The 15,155-nt window shown below is 44.3% G+C and overlaps 1 protein-coding gene across 2 annotated transcripts; it reads left to right on the top strand.

Moving 5' to 3' along the window:
* The first annotated feature begins 1,716 nt into the window (after nucleotides 1-1,716).
* LOC117555313 (arachidonate 15-lipoxygenase B-like) lies at nucleotides 1,717-10,357 on the top strand. 2 transcript variants are annotated; one of them, XM_034230166.1, is made up of 15 exons: nucleotides 1,717-1,802; nucleotides 1,915-2,072; nucleotides 2,225-2,429; nucleotides 2,582-2,663; nucleotides 2,869-2,991; nucleotides 3,100-3,203; nucleotides 3,537-3,703; nucleotides 3,850-3,993; nucleotides 4,427-4,630; nucleotides 4,885-4,971; nucleotides 5,084-5,253; nucleotides 6,344-6,465; nucleotides 6,577-6,677; nucleotides 9,573-9,743; nucleotides 9,929-10,357. In XM_034230166.1, the coding sequence occupies exons 2-15, from the start codon at nucleotides 1,920-1,922 to the stop codon at nucleotides 10,106-10,108; spliced, it is 2,013 nt and encodes a 670-aa protein (XP_034086057.1). In that variant the 5' UTR covers nucleotides 1,717-1,802; nucleotides 1,915-1,919; the 3' UTR covers nucleotides 10,109-10,357. The 2 variants fall into 2 exon arrangements, with proteins under 2 accessions (XP_034086057.1, XP_034086056.1); XM_034230165.1 differs by having other exon boundaries at nucleotides 1,782-1,802; nucleotides 1,894-2,072.
* Nucleotides 10,358-15,155: the final 4,798 nt, after the last annotated feature.

The following is a 15,155-nucleotide window of genomic DNA, read 5'->3' as shown; positions in this document are numbered from 1 at the left end:
CTGCGAAGGTTAAAGTGGAGTCTCCTGATGGAGAAACATACAACTTTCCCATCTACCGCTGGATCACAGACAGCGAGGTGCAAAGCTTCAGAGAAGGAACAGGTATTTGAGAATTAGCTTTTCTGACATCCAGTACAGAAGAATACAAGTTCTGCAAGCTGGACTATAAGGAGGTCAGAGTACATTCATGCCAACATACTGTGAATATCAACCATTTTTAACCTGTGATTCTTTCCTTTAATGTGTATGTATAATGTGTCTTATATGGTTTAAATTCAATAATGTTCGTTGTAGAGGAAACTTCTGTGTAGCTATGCAGTGGGAGTCACCGACTCAGGAAGGAGACACGGGAAGAGCAGTAGCTTTGATGTCAAACATATGATGGTTTATTTGGAGTTAACGGCCGGAGGATTCACATCACAAGTCCAAGAGTCAGAGGTTCTGACTTCACGGTAGAGTTGCCACGTCAATTCTGAAGAACTCTACCCCAGACCCATGTATTTAGCTAGTTCAGAGAGCATCATCAACATGCTGCATAACAAGATAGAATGATAACACCTCTATCAGCTGACGCCAACAGGCAGGAACAGGGAGACAAAACACTGAGAGCACAGCAGCCAAGGTTACAGGTGCCTGTGCTCAGTCAGGACAGTTTGAACTGATACACTGGGTCAAAGTTATGGGCCTTGGAAAATATTTCCACAACATTCGTAACAGTCCCGTGTCTCCTTCAGCTCCTCGTACCTCACACTCGCTACACTCTGCAGATCAATTAATTAGCTCGGCTTCTTCTAATTTCGAAGAGTGGAGTTTTCACACAGGTAGAAAAGATCAACACACTCAGTAGACCGTTACTCAAAAGACTTTACCCTGTTTGTCTCTAACTTTATTTCTTACATATTTGACTGTTCTCTAGCATGCCGCTTCTGGTGGCGATGCTATGATCACAATCCTGAAGAGATCCCTGTCCTCAATCACCTACAGCTACCTGAACGAAGCCACGGCAAATTGTGTAGGTTGGTCCTCCATCTTTCATACGAGACGGTGGTGGAGGTGTAGCATCACCAAATATGTATTATTGAGAAGAAGATCATGACGTGACAATCGTTTTCAGAACCATTTCTGGTCTCCATTCTTCCAGCCTATGGGAAATTGTGCTGGCCAACCCTAGCACAATATGTTATATGCTTTAGAATCTACTAGGATCTAGTTAGTGTTGTGTTGTACCCACTGCATTCAGAAATTAGCTCGAATTAAAAACACTTCTTACTAATGTACAGTACAATATAACCTTTAACTAGGTCTTCAGTAATAAACAAATAATCAAATTAACACATTTCTGACAATATCAAAAAACATCATAACATTTATGAAAAGGTTAAAGTGTATGGAAGAGCTGATGCACTATATTGCATTACATGTTTGTGTTTGAAAGATGTATAATATATATATTCTTTTTTTAATTGTGCATTTAGTTATCATACAATTGGCTTTTACATTCGCCTTGTTTCCTTGCCATTGAATTGTCCGAATGCATTTGCAATGGTATAGAATGGTACATGTATTTGTAATTGACTGGATGTTCTCACATTTAACAGTAAAAGGTTTGTGTATATGTAATGATGAAGTACTGGGACACATCCCATTTTTACCCAACTGTAAAACCTGCTCATACATGTTTAGCATTCCATCTTCTGATATTGTGTTTACCGATTGGATACACCCAAAAGGTGTATGTATAAAAGAGGAATCAGTGGTTGTTACTTTCATCATTCATGTCAGTTCAAAGCAAATCAGAACAGGTAAGAGAGATGCTTATGAAATTGAAAATTCACATTCAAAATCTTTCCCAATCATTGCTGAGGATGTATTTTATAACTCTCTCCTCAACAGGATTCTTCTTCTTTTTCACAGTCAGAATGGTGAATTATAAAGTGACTGTTTTACCTTCCGGACTTCTCAATGGCACAACTATGAACAGCATCTTTATTAAGTTGGTGGGCACAGATGGAGAAAGTGATCGCACATGGCTCTGCAACTTCACCGGGCCATTAGCTTTCACCGCTGGACAAGTAAGTCAGACATACTCTCTAAAAATATAACACTGTTACTGAACTTTGCTTATAGTTTTGGGATTATATAGGGATATTACCTATCAATCAGGTTAAGCTGATGTGAACAAAGCTAACTGACTCAAAACATGTTAATTCTGTCATTACTCCAGGCTTCCTGTTTTAACGTGTGCTGTCGTGCCTCTATTGGAAAGCTGATTCTGATAGAGCTCGACAAACAGGGTCTCCCACTGATCCCTCAAGACAGTTGGTTCCCTCCCAAAGTTGAAGTGGAATCTCCTGAGGGAGACACTTACAACTTTCCCATCTACCGCTGGATCACAGACAGCGAGATCAAACGCTTCAGAGAAGGAACAGGTATTTGGCCATTTGCTTGTCTGACATCTGGTACAATGTTCACAGACCAATGAATACACGTTCTGCAAGCCATACTATAAGGAGGTCGGAGTTCATTTGTGACAAAATACTGTACATATCAACAGTTTGGAACCTGTGATTCTTTCCTTAAGCTCTGAGAGTGTTTGAAGACATCCATCATCTTGGCAGGTACAGTCGGGAGCAGGCGCTGAAACAGCGAGAGAAAGACTATCGGTGAGCGCCACTCAGAGGTTGTACACATTTTAACTTCATGCATCCCGAAATCTTTTTAAAAATGTGACACTTGCAAAGCTTTATGTAATGTAATAAACCTCAATATGTTGTGATATTGAATACTTGTCAAGTGCCTGTGTGCTCTAAATTACTATCTAGACTGTCAACAGTTCCTCACCTCTCTGCTTCTCTCTATTACTCCCAGCTGGGATGTGTATGCAGAGGGAATACCCCACAACATGAAGGTAGAAGGTCCTCTTTCTCTGCCTTGTGAGGTCCGCTTCTCCTTCACCAAGACCACAGAGTTTGGATTCACAGCATTAACTGGGTGAGGTCCTGAAATTATGTCGGATATCAAAGTATCAATATAACTTTGTAGCTGCCTCAAATCAATGTAGGGTATCTGATAAAGTTACTAATTGCGTTCATTTTCTAGGCTGGCTGAGTTGGGACTAAAGGGACTCTCTGATTCCAAGAAGAACTGGACTAATTTGGATGATCTCAACCTTGTGTTCTGCAACAAGCGGACTGACATATCAGGTACAATCTCATACTGTATGCTTAAATAAAAATCACTGCAGTTATTATTCCTGAGATAATACATTAGATTCTACTGAAATCCTGAAAACGTATCTAATAATGTCGTCTACACGTTTGCTTTACCTTTAATTTACTTTGCAACTGAATTAATACAATGAAGACTTTTTACTGATAACTGATTTTAAAACAATTATAACTCAGGTGTAACACAATGTTTCCCATTTACCAATTTCAGAAGCAAAGTACAGTTAAGCTGAACACAGTGCTACTGCAGTCTCAGTTTCTAGGCCAAAGTCTGAAACACAATAAAATCAAAACTGTTTGTTTTTTCAGAATATGTACAGGAACATTGGAAGGAGGACACTTTCTTTGGCTACCAATACCTAAATGGTATCAACCCCATTTTGATCCGACGTTGTACAGCTCTGCCCGAAAACTTTCCTGTCACTGATGAGATGCTCTTCCCTGATGGTCAGAGTAGTTTGGCAGATGAAATGAAGGTGATTATCTTTACCAGAATTGAGTTTAGAGCCATGTTTTGAATTTCGAATGACATTTTGTTCTTCACATGTTTGGTTGTGTGTCATATCCACACTGTGTGCATGTGGGTCACATCATATCTCATCCTCACTCAAATTTAAAACAGAATGGCAACATATTCCTGTTAGACTACAAACGTTTGGATGGACTGAAAGGAAATATGATCAATGGGAAGCAGCAGTACTTGATGGCTCCCCTTGTCCTGCTCCAGAAAACACCTGATGATAAGCTGATGCCGATTGCCATTCAGGTGAGATTAGCACTAAAATATAGCTAACATATAAGTTGATGTTAAATTGTGATTCATCTTCTTGGATGGGCAGCGATACGATACAATAAATGTCATATGTAGAGAGAAGGTAGAAAACCATTAGTAACTTTGAGTATTTTAATTGTAATTGCCAGCCAGCTATTCTCTTTTCCTTTGTAAGAAAATGGATACATTAGATATTCAAGCATTGGTGTAAGACTTTAAGAGGAAACTAGGGCTTTTGTTCTGAAGTATACCCAAAGTCTGATCTGGGGTTCAATGGAAGTGGTATCAAACTGAAAATCACATGTAAATAAAACCTATACTAAATGGGGCCAATATACAAAAATCATTGAACATTTTTAAACATGATGGACCAATACTGGCACTCGATCATATTGAAAGAACTGCACTGCTATTTCTCCCCGTACAGCTGAAGCAGACTCCAGCAGATGACAACCCCATCTTCCTTCCTACTGACTCTGAGTACGACTGGTTAACAGCCAAGATATTTGTGAGAAGTGCAGATTTCAGCGAGCATCAACTAAATGTTCACCTGCTGCGCACTCATCTGCTGGCTGAGGTTTATGCTGTGTCACTGCTGCGCAACGTGCCCATGGTGCATCCACTCTACAAGGTAAATGAAGGGGAGAAAACTAAACTTACTGTAGTTGGGTTTTTTTTGTCATAGTTTTTTCAACTTTTTGCCAATATTTCAGTCTTCTATTTTTGCAAAAAAAATTGTAAAGTAGCATCAATGTGTCTCAAATAGTTTGAATATAGTTATATATATATATATATATATATATAACTATATTCAAACTATTTTATATATATATATATATATATATATATATACATATTACAAACAGTGTCCCCTGTCTCCCTCAGCTCCTCATACCTCACACTCGCTACACTCTGCAGATCAACTTCTTAGCTCGATTTGCTCTAATATCTCCAAGTGGATTTTTCACAAAGGTACGTCAAGACACCAACACGCTCAATACACCAATAACAGTACTACCTTCTTCTATACCATGTACATTATATATTTCTAAGGGTATTCCTTTTATATTTGACTGTTTTCTAGTTTGCAGCATCTGGTGGCGAGGGGATGGGCACAATCCTGAAGAGATCCTTGTCCTCAATGACCTACAGCTCCCTCTGCATGCCGGAAGACATTGCTGAGCGTGGGATGGAGGATGTGCCGAACTACTACTACAGGGATGACGGACTGAAGCTTTGGGATATCATTAAGAGGTAGGCTACAGTATGCATTTCCATTCTTCAGCTTGATTATAATTTTATGATGTTGGTGCAAATATTGTTATGTCTATCTTCTAAACAACTAAGGTGCCGTTTACACGAGGACAAAACGGTTGTATCCGCTACTTTTCTCTTTCGTATAGCCCGTTCGTTCACGCGAGGCCGACATGTAAACGCGTAAACGGACCCCGCAAACGATAACGGGTCCCAAGGTGGATAGATCTACAAACGGAACGCTCTGGGGGGGCAAACTGCTCCGTGTGTACGCCCTATACGATCATTTCCTGATAACGAAAAATACCCCTGCCTCCCTCTCCCCACGTCTCCCTCTCCCCGCGTCTCAGCTGCTGGGCTGTCAGAAGAGGGGGAGGAAAGAGAGGCTCCGTTTTTTATTCTTATATTATTATATAGTCGTTATCAATTTGTTTTAAAGCTCAATAAATAACAAAGAAGACCTCTGACCGGCACTTTTCTAATTTTGTCCGGAAGATTTAAACTTTAACGGACATGTTGACCGGCGGAAAAACAATGTTAACGGAAACTCTGCGCATGGTTCCCTCGTCCCTTGTAAGAGGCGGAGAGGTGGGTGTTTTTCATCTGCTGGTGGACTACCGGAGAGATTTACAGCAGGAGCACACGCTGTCCACCGCAGACAATAAACAGAAGGGCAACCATGGCAACCATGCTCCGGGGTCTTCTTCGCTGCTTTTGGTGTATTTTGTGGCGGCAGCAGCGCCACTTACAAGCCCGGCATATGTACTATAGCGTTTCCAGCAGGACGAGCGGTCTCCTGTGAACGGACACGTTAATTGAGCCGAATGCGTGTGAACGGAATACTTTTTTGAAAACGAATTTGGTGCGTAAACGCAAACGTACCCGTTTCGTCCTCGTGTAAATGGGGCCTACGCCAGTGAGCATGTATCCGAAAATGTCAAACTATCCCTTTAATGTTGCATGATCCACTGTGTCCAAAATTGACCCACATTTGGCCACTAATTAGTTTTCCATAATAGTGTCTGCATTGTGTATAAAGAGTATAATTAAACTACAATAGTGTTTGTAAAAATGATAAATGCTCTGCAAGGTTTGTGGGGGGAGTGCTCAGCTTCTACTACAAGAGTGATGAGGAGGTCCAGAAAGACTCTGAACTACAGAAGTGGATTTCTGACATTTTTGAACATGGATTCCTTTCACAAGAAAACACAGGTAGGCTTTGGAAAAAACGAAATGCTGATACACTCCCACATTTCACTAATAAAACAAATTCACCTATTTCAATTTATTCCGGTAACACTGTTTATTTCCACTGATTTTCAGGAATTCCCCAGAGCTTTACCTCTGTGGTTGAGTTGGTCAAGTTTGTCACCATGGTGATCTTCACTGGCTCAGGACAGCACTCAGCTGTGAACACTGGACAGGTGAAGCCTTTTAATTTACTTGGATTATCCGTTATACAGTTGCTATTGTAAAGATTGTCAACCCTTCCAAGAGTTGCTGTCTTTATGTGGTGTTTGAATTGTTTGTGTGTCCCTGTGATACTGGATGCTGTATTGTTGGTGGAGAATATATTTTGTTAAGTTAACCCAGTGGTTCTCAAACTTTTTCTGTCAGGCCCCCCCCTTTGGAGAAAAAAAAAAGTCGGGCCCCCCCAACACAAATAGTCAGGCTCAGTGGCGGCGCCAGAGATTTATTTTGGGGTGCTGTGGGGTAGCTTGACGTTTCATAGAGGGTGCTCAAACATTTAGGGTTTCCCATTAATGTACCGGTCGCTACAGTGGAATTTTCTATTGCAACATTCCCCACGCATATACACAATGTACCCGCGACTGTTACAATGAAGGCTCGATAATGAGCTCACGTATAGGTGTAAGCAGGGGTAAAGTACTATTTTTATAGGTGGTGTGTGGACCTCACATAGGGGGGTCCGGGGGCAAGCTCCCCCGGGAAGATTTTTAAATATTGAAGTTAAAAGCATCAATCTGGTGCACTTTGAGACCAAAATGAAGAGATCTATGGATACATCTCTCAACACCCATTTGAAACAGAACTGGAAACAGATTTACTATTTCTTTATGGATATTTTACAAAATATCAGCGGACTGGTAGCGACACGGACCGTTAGCGAACCGTTAGCCCTGCAGTCATCCGGTTCGACCTGACTGTGGCTGTGACTGTGTGACTGACCCGAGCCTCGTCGTTCTGATAGCTCCGCCCCTTCGCTCCAACCCCCCTCCAACCCCACTCCCTCCCGCTCCCTCCCCCACATCTACAGGTGAAAATTACTTTGGCGACACATTTATCGCAAGAAGTGTAGCAAAAGTCAAGACCGCAGATTCGTCGATTTATACTGCCACAGAGCAGATTCGTCAAGTTGTAATGACTGATTTGAGAGGTTGTAATAACCAAGTTGCAGTTGTAATGGAAAATATATTTTAAAAATATGTATTTTTCTGCAAGTGAACATTTCATCACTAAGTTCATTTTTTTCTACAAGCTACAAAACTTTTTTTTTCCTTCTGTGACTTCACATTTGGTTCACAGTTACGTGGATATTTTTTACAAGTGTAAATGTATGCGCACAAACTCAGATTTATTTTCTGCAAGTGCTCACATCAGGTTTTACACGCTCTCAGATTTTGCACCATATCTACCTTCATAGCTATCGTGCTTCTGTTTGTATCCAACAGTTCAAATGTTCAAATTACATTTAACCAGAATTGTCCCCCTTTTTTCTTTAACAGTGAAGAAAATTGGATATGTTAATGATATATTGACCGCAAAACTCAAAATGTCCCCGGTTTTAATTTTGAAAATCTGGTCACCTTAGTTTATGGATTATCAGAAATCATTTCAAAGGGACACAGACACATTGGATTAACCTATGGATTAACTTCAGCAGCGTTTTTATCATTTTAATGCCATTGAAGACCACTTTTGACCAGACTATGACACAGGTGAGCCATGTTAGCGTTTTTAGCTACCTAGCGCCATATGTTTTGATGTCTGTTTTTGTTATTATCTCCGAGTTCGTAATTCGTATAATTGAGTGATAATGAGAGTACCCTTCGATTTTGTGTCACCTCACGATGCGAAACGAGGGGTTGGATGTGCAGCAAAGATAAATAATAAGGTTTTGTGAGTGAATGTCGGTGCAGTCATCTGTTAGCATTTTTCGCTCGTTGCTAATTCAGAGGCTCAGCGTAAGCATTGTGGGGGTTTTTTAGAAAAAAAAATGTAAATGATCAGTTAGATGAGTTTCTTCCCGTTACATGGATATAAAACATTCATAGTTTATTAAATGAACATGCCCTCAGATACTGTTTCCTGCAAGATGTTGCGGCAGTGCCCCGGTACCGGGGTCTCTCGGGCTTAACAGGTTTTAAAGGTCCCCTATTACACTGTTTTTCACTAATATATTATAGGTCTTAGATATACAAAACATGTCTCTGAAGTTTTTGGCTTGAAATACCAAAAAGATCATTGTAGCATCCCATAATCCCCTCTGTTTCAGCCCTGTTTCAAAAGTGCTGATTCTCTGTCTGTTACTTTGGATGAAAATAAGGAGCCCCTCCCCACGCCCCTCTGAGAGATATTTGGTTACAAAGAACACAATGGTGCTCTAGGAGGAGATTCAGGTGATAAGGTGGGGGGGCGGGGGGTTACCTTGGTTGGTTATTGGCTAATGGTTACACAAGCCAAAATCATCATAAAGTGGCCAAAATCTGATCAGCTCATTTTCAGACAGGTTTTTATATAAATGGATCAGGACAAAAAGTGAGCAAATCTTTTTTCCTGAAACTTTCAGAATCTCTTTCCACATGTTTATGTAGAAAATACATGAACAAGTGGATTTTGCATGTTTACCATGTTAACATGAAAACATGTGTTAACAACCACAAAGTACAGCTGAGGCTGAGGGGTATGTAATAAGTGTTCCACATAATAAGTTATAAGCTAAACTTATGAACAAATCAAAACTTTGTTTCTGATGTTTGTGCTGGATGAAAGGTCAAAGGATTACCAGCAGTATCACAGTTTACCCTAAAGTATGTTTTTACACATTTATCTTCCACTGGGAATCATCAATCTCTGTGCAAATGTAGTATCCACATTTAATAGTAATACTTTCAATAGTTGGAAAATAATAATAATAATAATAATAATAATAATAATACATGGGACATTTATAGCGCTTTTCATGAAACTCAAAGACGCTTGGCAGTGGGGACCAAAGTATTTGACTGACTGATCAAAAGACTCCCATGGTGTAGCTTGAAAAAAACAGTTGTCTGACAATCATTATTGTATCACAGTATGACTATGATGGCTGGATGCCCAACACTCCCACCTCCCTGCAACTTCCTCCACCAACCACAAAGGGGACAACAAGCGAGGCCACAATGCTGAACACACTGCCTAACATCAACACAACCGTTCAGGGAATGGCCACCGTATGGCTGCTCAGCAAGCCTTCATCTGACTTCGTAAGTGCCCAAGACTTCCTTAAACATGTATTAATAGTTAAAGTGGTGTATGGTAGTTTGATTCAAGCAAGAATATCTTATTTGGGCCACTAAAACCCTGATCTCTAATTTACATTCTATTATCAATTGTCTGTTTTAAAACCTATTTCAACTTTTATTTTTGATTGTATCATTGATCTCATCAGGTCCCTCTCGGCCAGTACCCAGAGGAGCATTTCAGTGAGGAGAATCCTAGGGAGCTGATAAAGGATTTTCAAGGAGAGCTTGAAGGGTTGACTACAGGCATCAGTGTCAGAAACAGGAAGCTGAAGATCCCATACACATACATGGATCCAGCGGTGATAGAAAACAGCGTGGCCATTTGAATGTCAGAAGGTGTGAGCTACTCATCATCTGCTGACCAGATTGAGCTTAATAATAACGAAAGAGAGAAAGGGAAGAGGCACATTTTCAGTTTTAAATGTTTTAACTATAGTGTGCTGTCAATCAAATAAAAAAAGAATTGCATTTATCACAATAATTATCTGTGATTTATCATGTTTAATCACTTTTAATCACACGTTTAAATGACTAGTTAGTAAAGAAATGCAATAAAGAAATGCAGAACAAGCTGATTTTTGCCTAGGGTTTTGATTATAACATACATTCTTAATAACAAGCATTAACTCCGACAACTTTCCGACATGTAAAGTACAGACGAAGCCACCCCTAAACTGTACGAATGCAGTCACAATTTGGATCAGGTGTTTTGTGGCTTCTAACTGATGTCCCATGGTCTGCAGTCAGTTCAATACATTCCCCCGCTTTACTCGTCGTTTCACTGCCAGGGGATTCATTGTAAACATATGTGCTGAAATTATGGGAGGATGTTTGGGTGAAATGCTCTCTCCCCTCTCACATCTTTCCTACTCCCAACAAGACTCCCCACTGTTTTAGAGATCCCTGTCAAGAAGATGTGATACCCTGAAGGCCTATTTGGCACCATTAGTTCAAAAATAGATTTAAGGAAATGACTGTAATAAATAATATGTGAAAATGTTTGAATTGTGAAGCTAAAAGAAGCCAGCAGTAATAGGAGTGAAAAGCCCATTTTGTTTTAATATGAGCCCCTGTTATCTCGTGTTTTGATAGCAGGAGCTTAGCTAAGGAGCTATCTTTTGTTTGGTTTTTGGCTATGGTTACTTTAGGGTTCTTTTCGTTTAGAAGTTTTGTTTATTATGTTGGCATTTTTCTCACATTAATAAATCAAGTATAATTTCCTCCAGAGAAATTAAAGCAACAGCACAAACAATGCACTTGTAAATAAATAGGAAATGATCCAGTAACGGTACAAAAAGAGGCAAGTGATTTACATGTAGACTCCCTGAAAAATTAATACGAGAGATTGCAACAGAGTGAAACCCGACAGCTGAGGACATTTGGGGATTACAGTACATTTAGTACAGTCATGTTGGACAGGCCAGTTTTGATATGTTACACATGCATGACTTTTTCTATATCACCTGTTAAAACAGTGTCATGACGTACAGTTTGCGTTTTTTTGAAATGTTATATGAATGTAATAACTACAAGATCCTTAATTCTAAATGTACAAGTGACAAAACCCTCCTTAATACTGCATACTGTGCTATTACTTTTCTCTATATTGTGGTGACACGTTATTGGACATAATTCACCTTGCTTATTGTGTTGCCACACGGACCCTTTAGTGGGGAACACCTGTAGCTTTAGCTGCCATTCCTGCTAGCTCATCAGGCAGAGCAGTGCATGTGTTAACCTCTCTGAAAGTAATGGATAATAAAGATTGGAACTCCATTCTTAATACACCGCCTCCGACTCTCTTTTCACGGCACCACACTGGTGACCCTGACTTTTCCGAGAAAGTTTCCGGAAAATTAACGAACATGGCTGAGCGCGATGTTTTCATAAAGCTGCCGGAATTCTGGGAGCACACCGCGGAGGCATGGTTCGCACACGTGGAGGCACATTTCGCCTGCCGACAGGTCCGTGACGGGGACCTAAAATACTACCATGTGGTAGCAGCGCTGGGGAGCTCCACGTCGTCCAGGTTGGTGGGATTCATCGCAGCCCCCCCACATCATGGCAAATATGAGGCGATTAAGGCCCTTCTCCTTAAGACATTTAGCTTATCTGCTAAGGAGAGGGCCCGCCAGATACTTGACATTCAAGGCCTAGGAGACAGCAAGCCATCCCAGCTAATGGAGAAAATGCTAAATCTGCTAGGGGGGGAAGATCCCCGTATTTTATTCACGGAGATTTTCCTGCGTCACTTGCCTCCCCGGGTACAGACGGCGCTGGCCAACACGCCTGTCACGGAGCCCCGTGCTTTGGCTGAGGAAGCGGATCGTTTTTTCCTGGCTACGCAACAGCCCGGGGCAGAGACGTTAGCCGCGACGCTCAGCGGCCCACCGGCAGTCAAGAAAGCGTGGCGGAGGCCGGACACGGCTGTGGCTAGCCGGCGTGGAGACGCCGGAGAGTGCCTTTACCACGCACGTTTCGGGACAAGGGCGAAGAGATGCATCGCTCCGTGCAGCTACAAACCCCCGGGAAACGGAGGGGCCGGCGCTCAGTAGTGGCTCTGAGCGTCGGCGGCACGTGCAGGCTCCTCTTCGTCAGCGACAGCGTTTCGGGGAGCCTGTTTCTGTGTGACACGGGCGCTCAACGGAGCGTAGTTCCAGCGTCGAGTGAAGACGTCGCCCGTGGGGGGCACGGACCGCGATTGACGATGGCTAACGGCAGTCCCATTCGCACGTACGGCGTGAGGCCTATGTGTTTGTGCATCGGAGGACAGCGTTTCAGCTGGGATTTTGTGACAGCGGACATTTCTTTTCCCCTCCTCGGAGCGGATTTTTTGTGTGCTCATGGACTCTTAGTGGACGTTAAGAATAGGCGTTTGGTTGATGCCTTAACGTTTTCTTCCCTCGTGTGCACACTTGGCAGCGCAGCGTACGACGGGCTGTCAGGCTCGCTGTCAGGTGCAGACACGTTTCTCAGACTGTTGGCCGAGTTTCCAGACCTGTCGCTACCCACCTTCTCTGCGCTTACCACTAAGCATGGCGTGGAACACCACGTCACTACCGGAGGGCCTCCTGTCTACGCCAGGGCCCGGCGGTTGAACCCTTCTAAGCTGGCTGTAGCGAGGGCGGAGTTCGCAACCATGGAGCGCCTGGGCATTGTCCGCCGCTCCGACAGTCCTTGGGCTTCCCCCCTGCACGTCGTTCCCAAATCGAACGGCGGGTTCCGCCCGTGCGGGGATTACCGCCGACTCAACGACGCCACTACGCCTGACCGCTATCCGGTGCCGCACATTCAGGACTTTTCGGCGCATCTGGACGGTACGGGGGTGTTTTCCAAGGTGGACCTGGTGCGTGGATACCACCAGGTGCCCATGCACCCCCTGGACATTCCCAAGACAGCAGTGATAACGCCTTTTGGACTTTTTGAGTTCCTGCGGATGCCTTTTGGACTCAAGAATGCCGCTCAGACGTTCCAGCGCCTGATGGATTCGGTGCTGCGGGACCTGCCGTTTGTGTTTGTTTACCTCGACGACATACTCGTCGCCAGCGCTTCAGTGCAGGAGCACCTGTCCCACCTCCGAGCCCTTTTCACACGGCTCAACGAACACGGATTAATCATCAATCCTGCAAAGTGCCAGTTCGGGGTGTCGGACATCGATTTCCTGGGGCACCGCGTCACCAAGGGCGGTGCGACACCTCTGCCAGCGAAGGTGGAGGCTGTTGCGGCGTTTCCTCGCCCGCTCACAGCCCGGTCGCTCCGTGAGTTTCTGGGGATGGTGACTTTCTCCTGTGTGACGTCTCTACGGGCCTGGCGCGGCCTGTCGTCCCTGCCAGCTGGAGGCGTCCTGTGTTCGAGGCTGTGCACGGCCTGTCACACCCCGGCGTTAAACCTTCGGTCCGTTTGGTAGCGGCGAAGTTCGTTTGGCAAGGACTGAAAAGGGACGTGAGGACTTGGGCCAGGGAGTGCGTGGCTTGTCAACGCGCTAAGGTGCACCGCCACACGAAGGCCCCGTTGGAGCGTTTCCTGGTGCCTGAGAGGAGGTTTGATCACGTCAACATTGACCTGGTTGGTCCGTTGCCTTCCTCTCAGGGGTTTTCCTACCTCCTCACCATGGTGGACAGGACGACCCGTTGGCCGGAGGCGGTTCCGCTCGTTTCGACATCAGCCGCAGACGTTGCCCGGGCCTTCAGTGCAACGTGGGTGTGTCGTTTTGGCACCCCGTCAGACATTTCCTCAGACAGGGGCTCTCAGTTCACGTCCGAGCTCTGGAACGCTGTGGCAGGCGGTTTGGGGGTTAAGCTGCACAGGACTACCGCTTACCACCCTCAGGCTAACGGTCTCTGCGAGCGCTTTCATCGCTCCATGAAGGCGGCCCTCAAGGCCGGCCTTACGGACGGTAACTGGGTCGACAAGCTGCCCTGGGTGATGCTGGGCCTGAGGACCGCACCTAAGGAAGATCTGCAGTGTTCTACAGCGGAGATGGTCTACGGTCAGCCGCTGAGAGTTCCGGGGGATTTCCTCCCAAATGCATCGGCTCCCTGGTCGGCGTCGGCCCAGCGGGCTTTCCTGCGTGACGCCGCTGAGGCCTTTGTTCCGATCCCTACTACTCAGCACGGTACTCAGGTGTCCCAGGTTCCCGCAGAGCTCCGCTCGGCGGAGCACGTGTTCATCCGGCACGATGCGCACAGAGGCCCCCTGCAGCCCCCTTATGATGGGCCTTTCCGGGTCTTGGAGCACGGGGACAAGCACCTGGTGGTCGACCTGGGTGGCAAGGCCGAGCACGTCTCGGTGGACCGGGTGAAGGCTGCTCACCTGGACTTGGACCAGCCTGTGGTGCTGGCTCGACCTCCGCGACGGGGCCACCCCCCGGCCTCGTCCCCTGTCACGGATTTAAGACCTGTTGTTCCGGTCCCTCCCCTTCCGGGGGCCGCACAGGCGGGAGTCACTTTTCCGACTCCCGTGCTCAGGAGTCGTGGGGGTCGGCGTGTCGTTCCTCCCCGCCATGCTGATTTTGTTTATGTGTGAATTCTGGGGGGGCTTGTGTGGTGACACGTTATTGGACATAATTCACCTTGCTTATTGTGTTGCCACACGGACCCTTTAGTGGGGAACACCTGTAGCTTTAGCTGCCATTCCTGCTAGCTCATCAGGCAGAGCAGTGCATGTGTTAACCTCTCTGAAAGTAATGGATAATAAAGATTGGAACTCCATTCTTAATACACCGCCTCCGACTCTCTTTTCACGGCACTACAATATATTATTTTACATAGCACAGTGTAAGACTTTTTTAGTTTTTTGACATTCTACATTCTGACTTTTTAAAAATACAATACTATCACTTTTTTCTTAAAACAATTCAAGATAACCAACTAA

Source organism: Gymnodraco acuticeps, unplaced genomic scaffold (genome assembly GCF_902827175.1).
Source record: "Gymnodraco acuticeps unplaced genomic scaffold, fGymAcu1.1, whole genome shotgun sequence".
Lineage (NCBI taxonomy): Eukaryota > Metazoa > Chordata > Actinopteri > Perciformes > Bathydraconidae > Gymnodraco > Gymnodraco acuticeps.
Note: the sequence above shows the minus strand (reverse complement) of the source record. Positions and strands in the feature narration are given on the sequence as shown.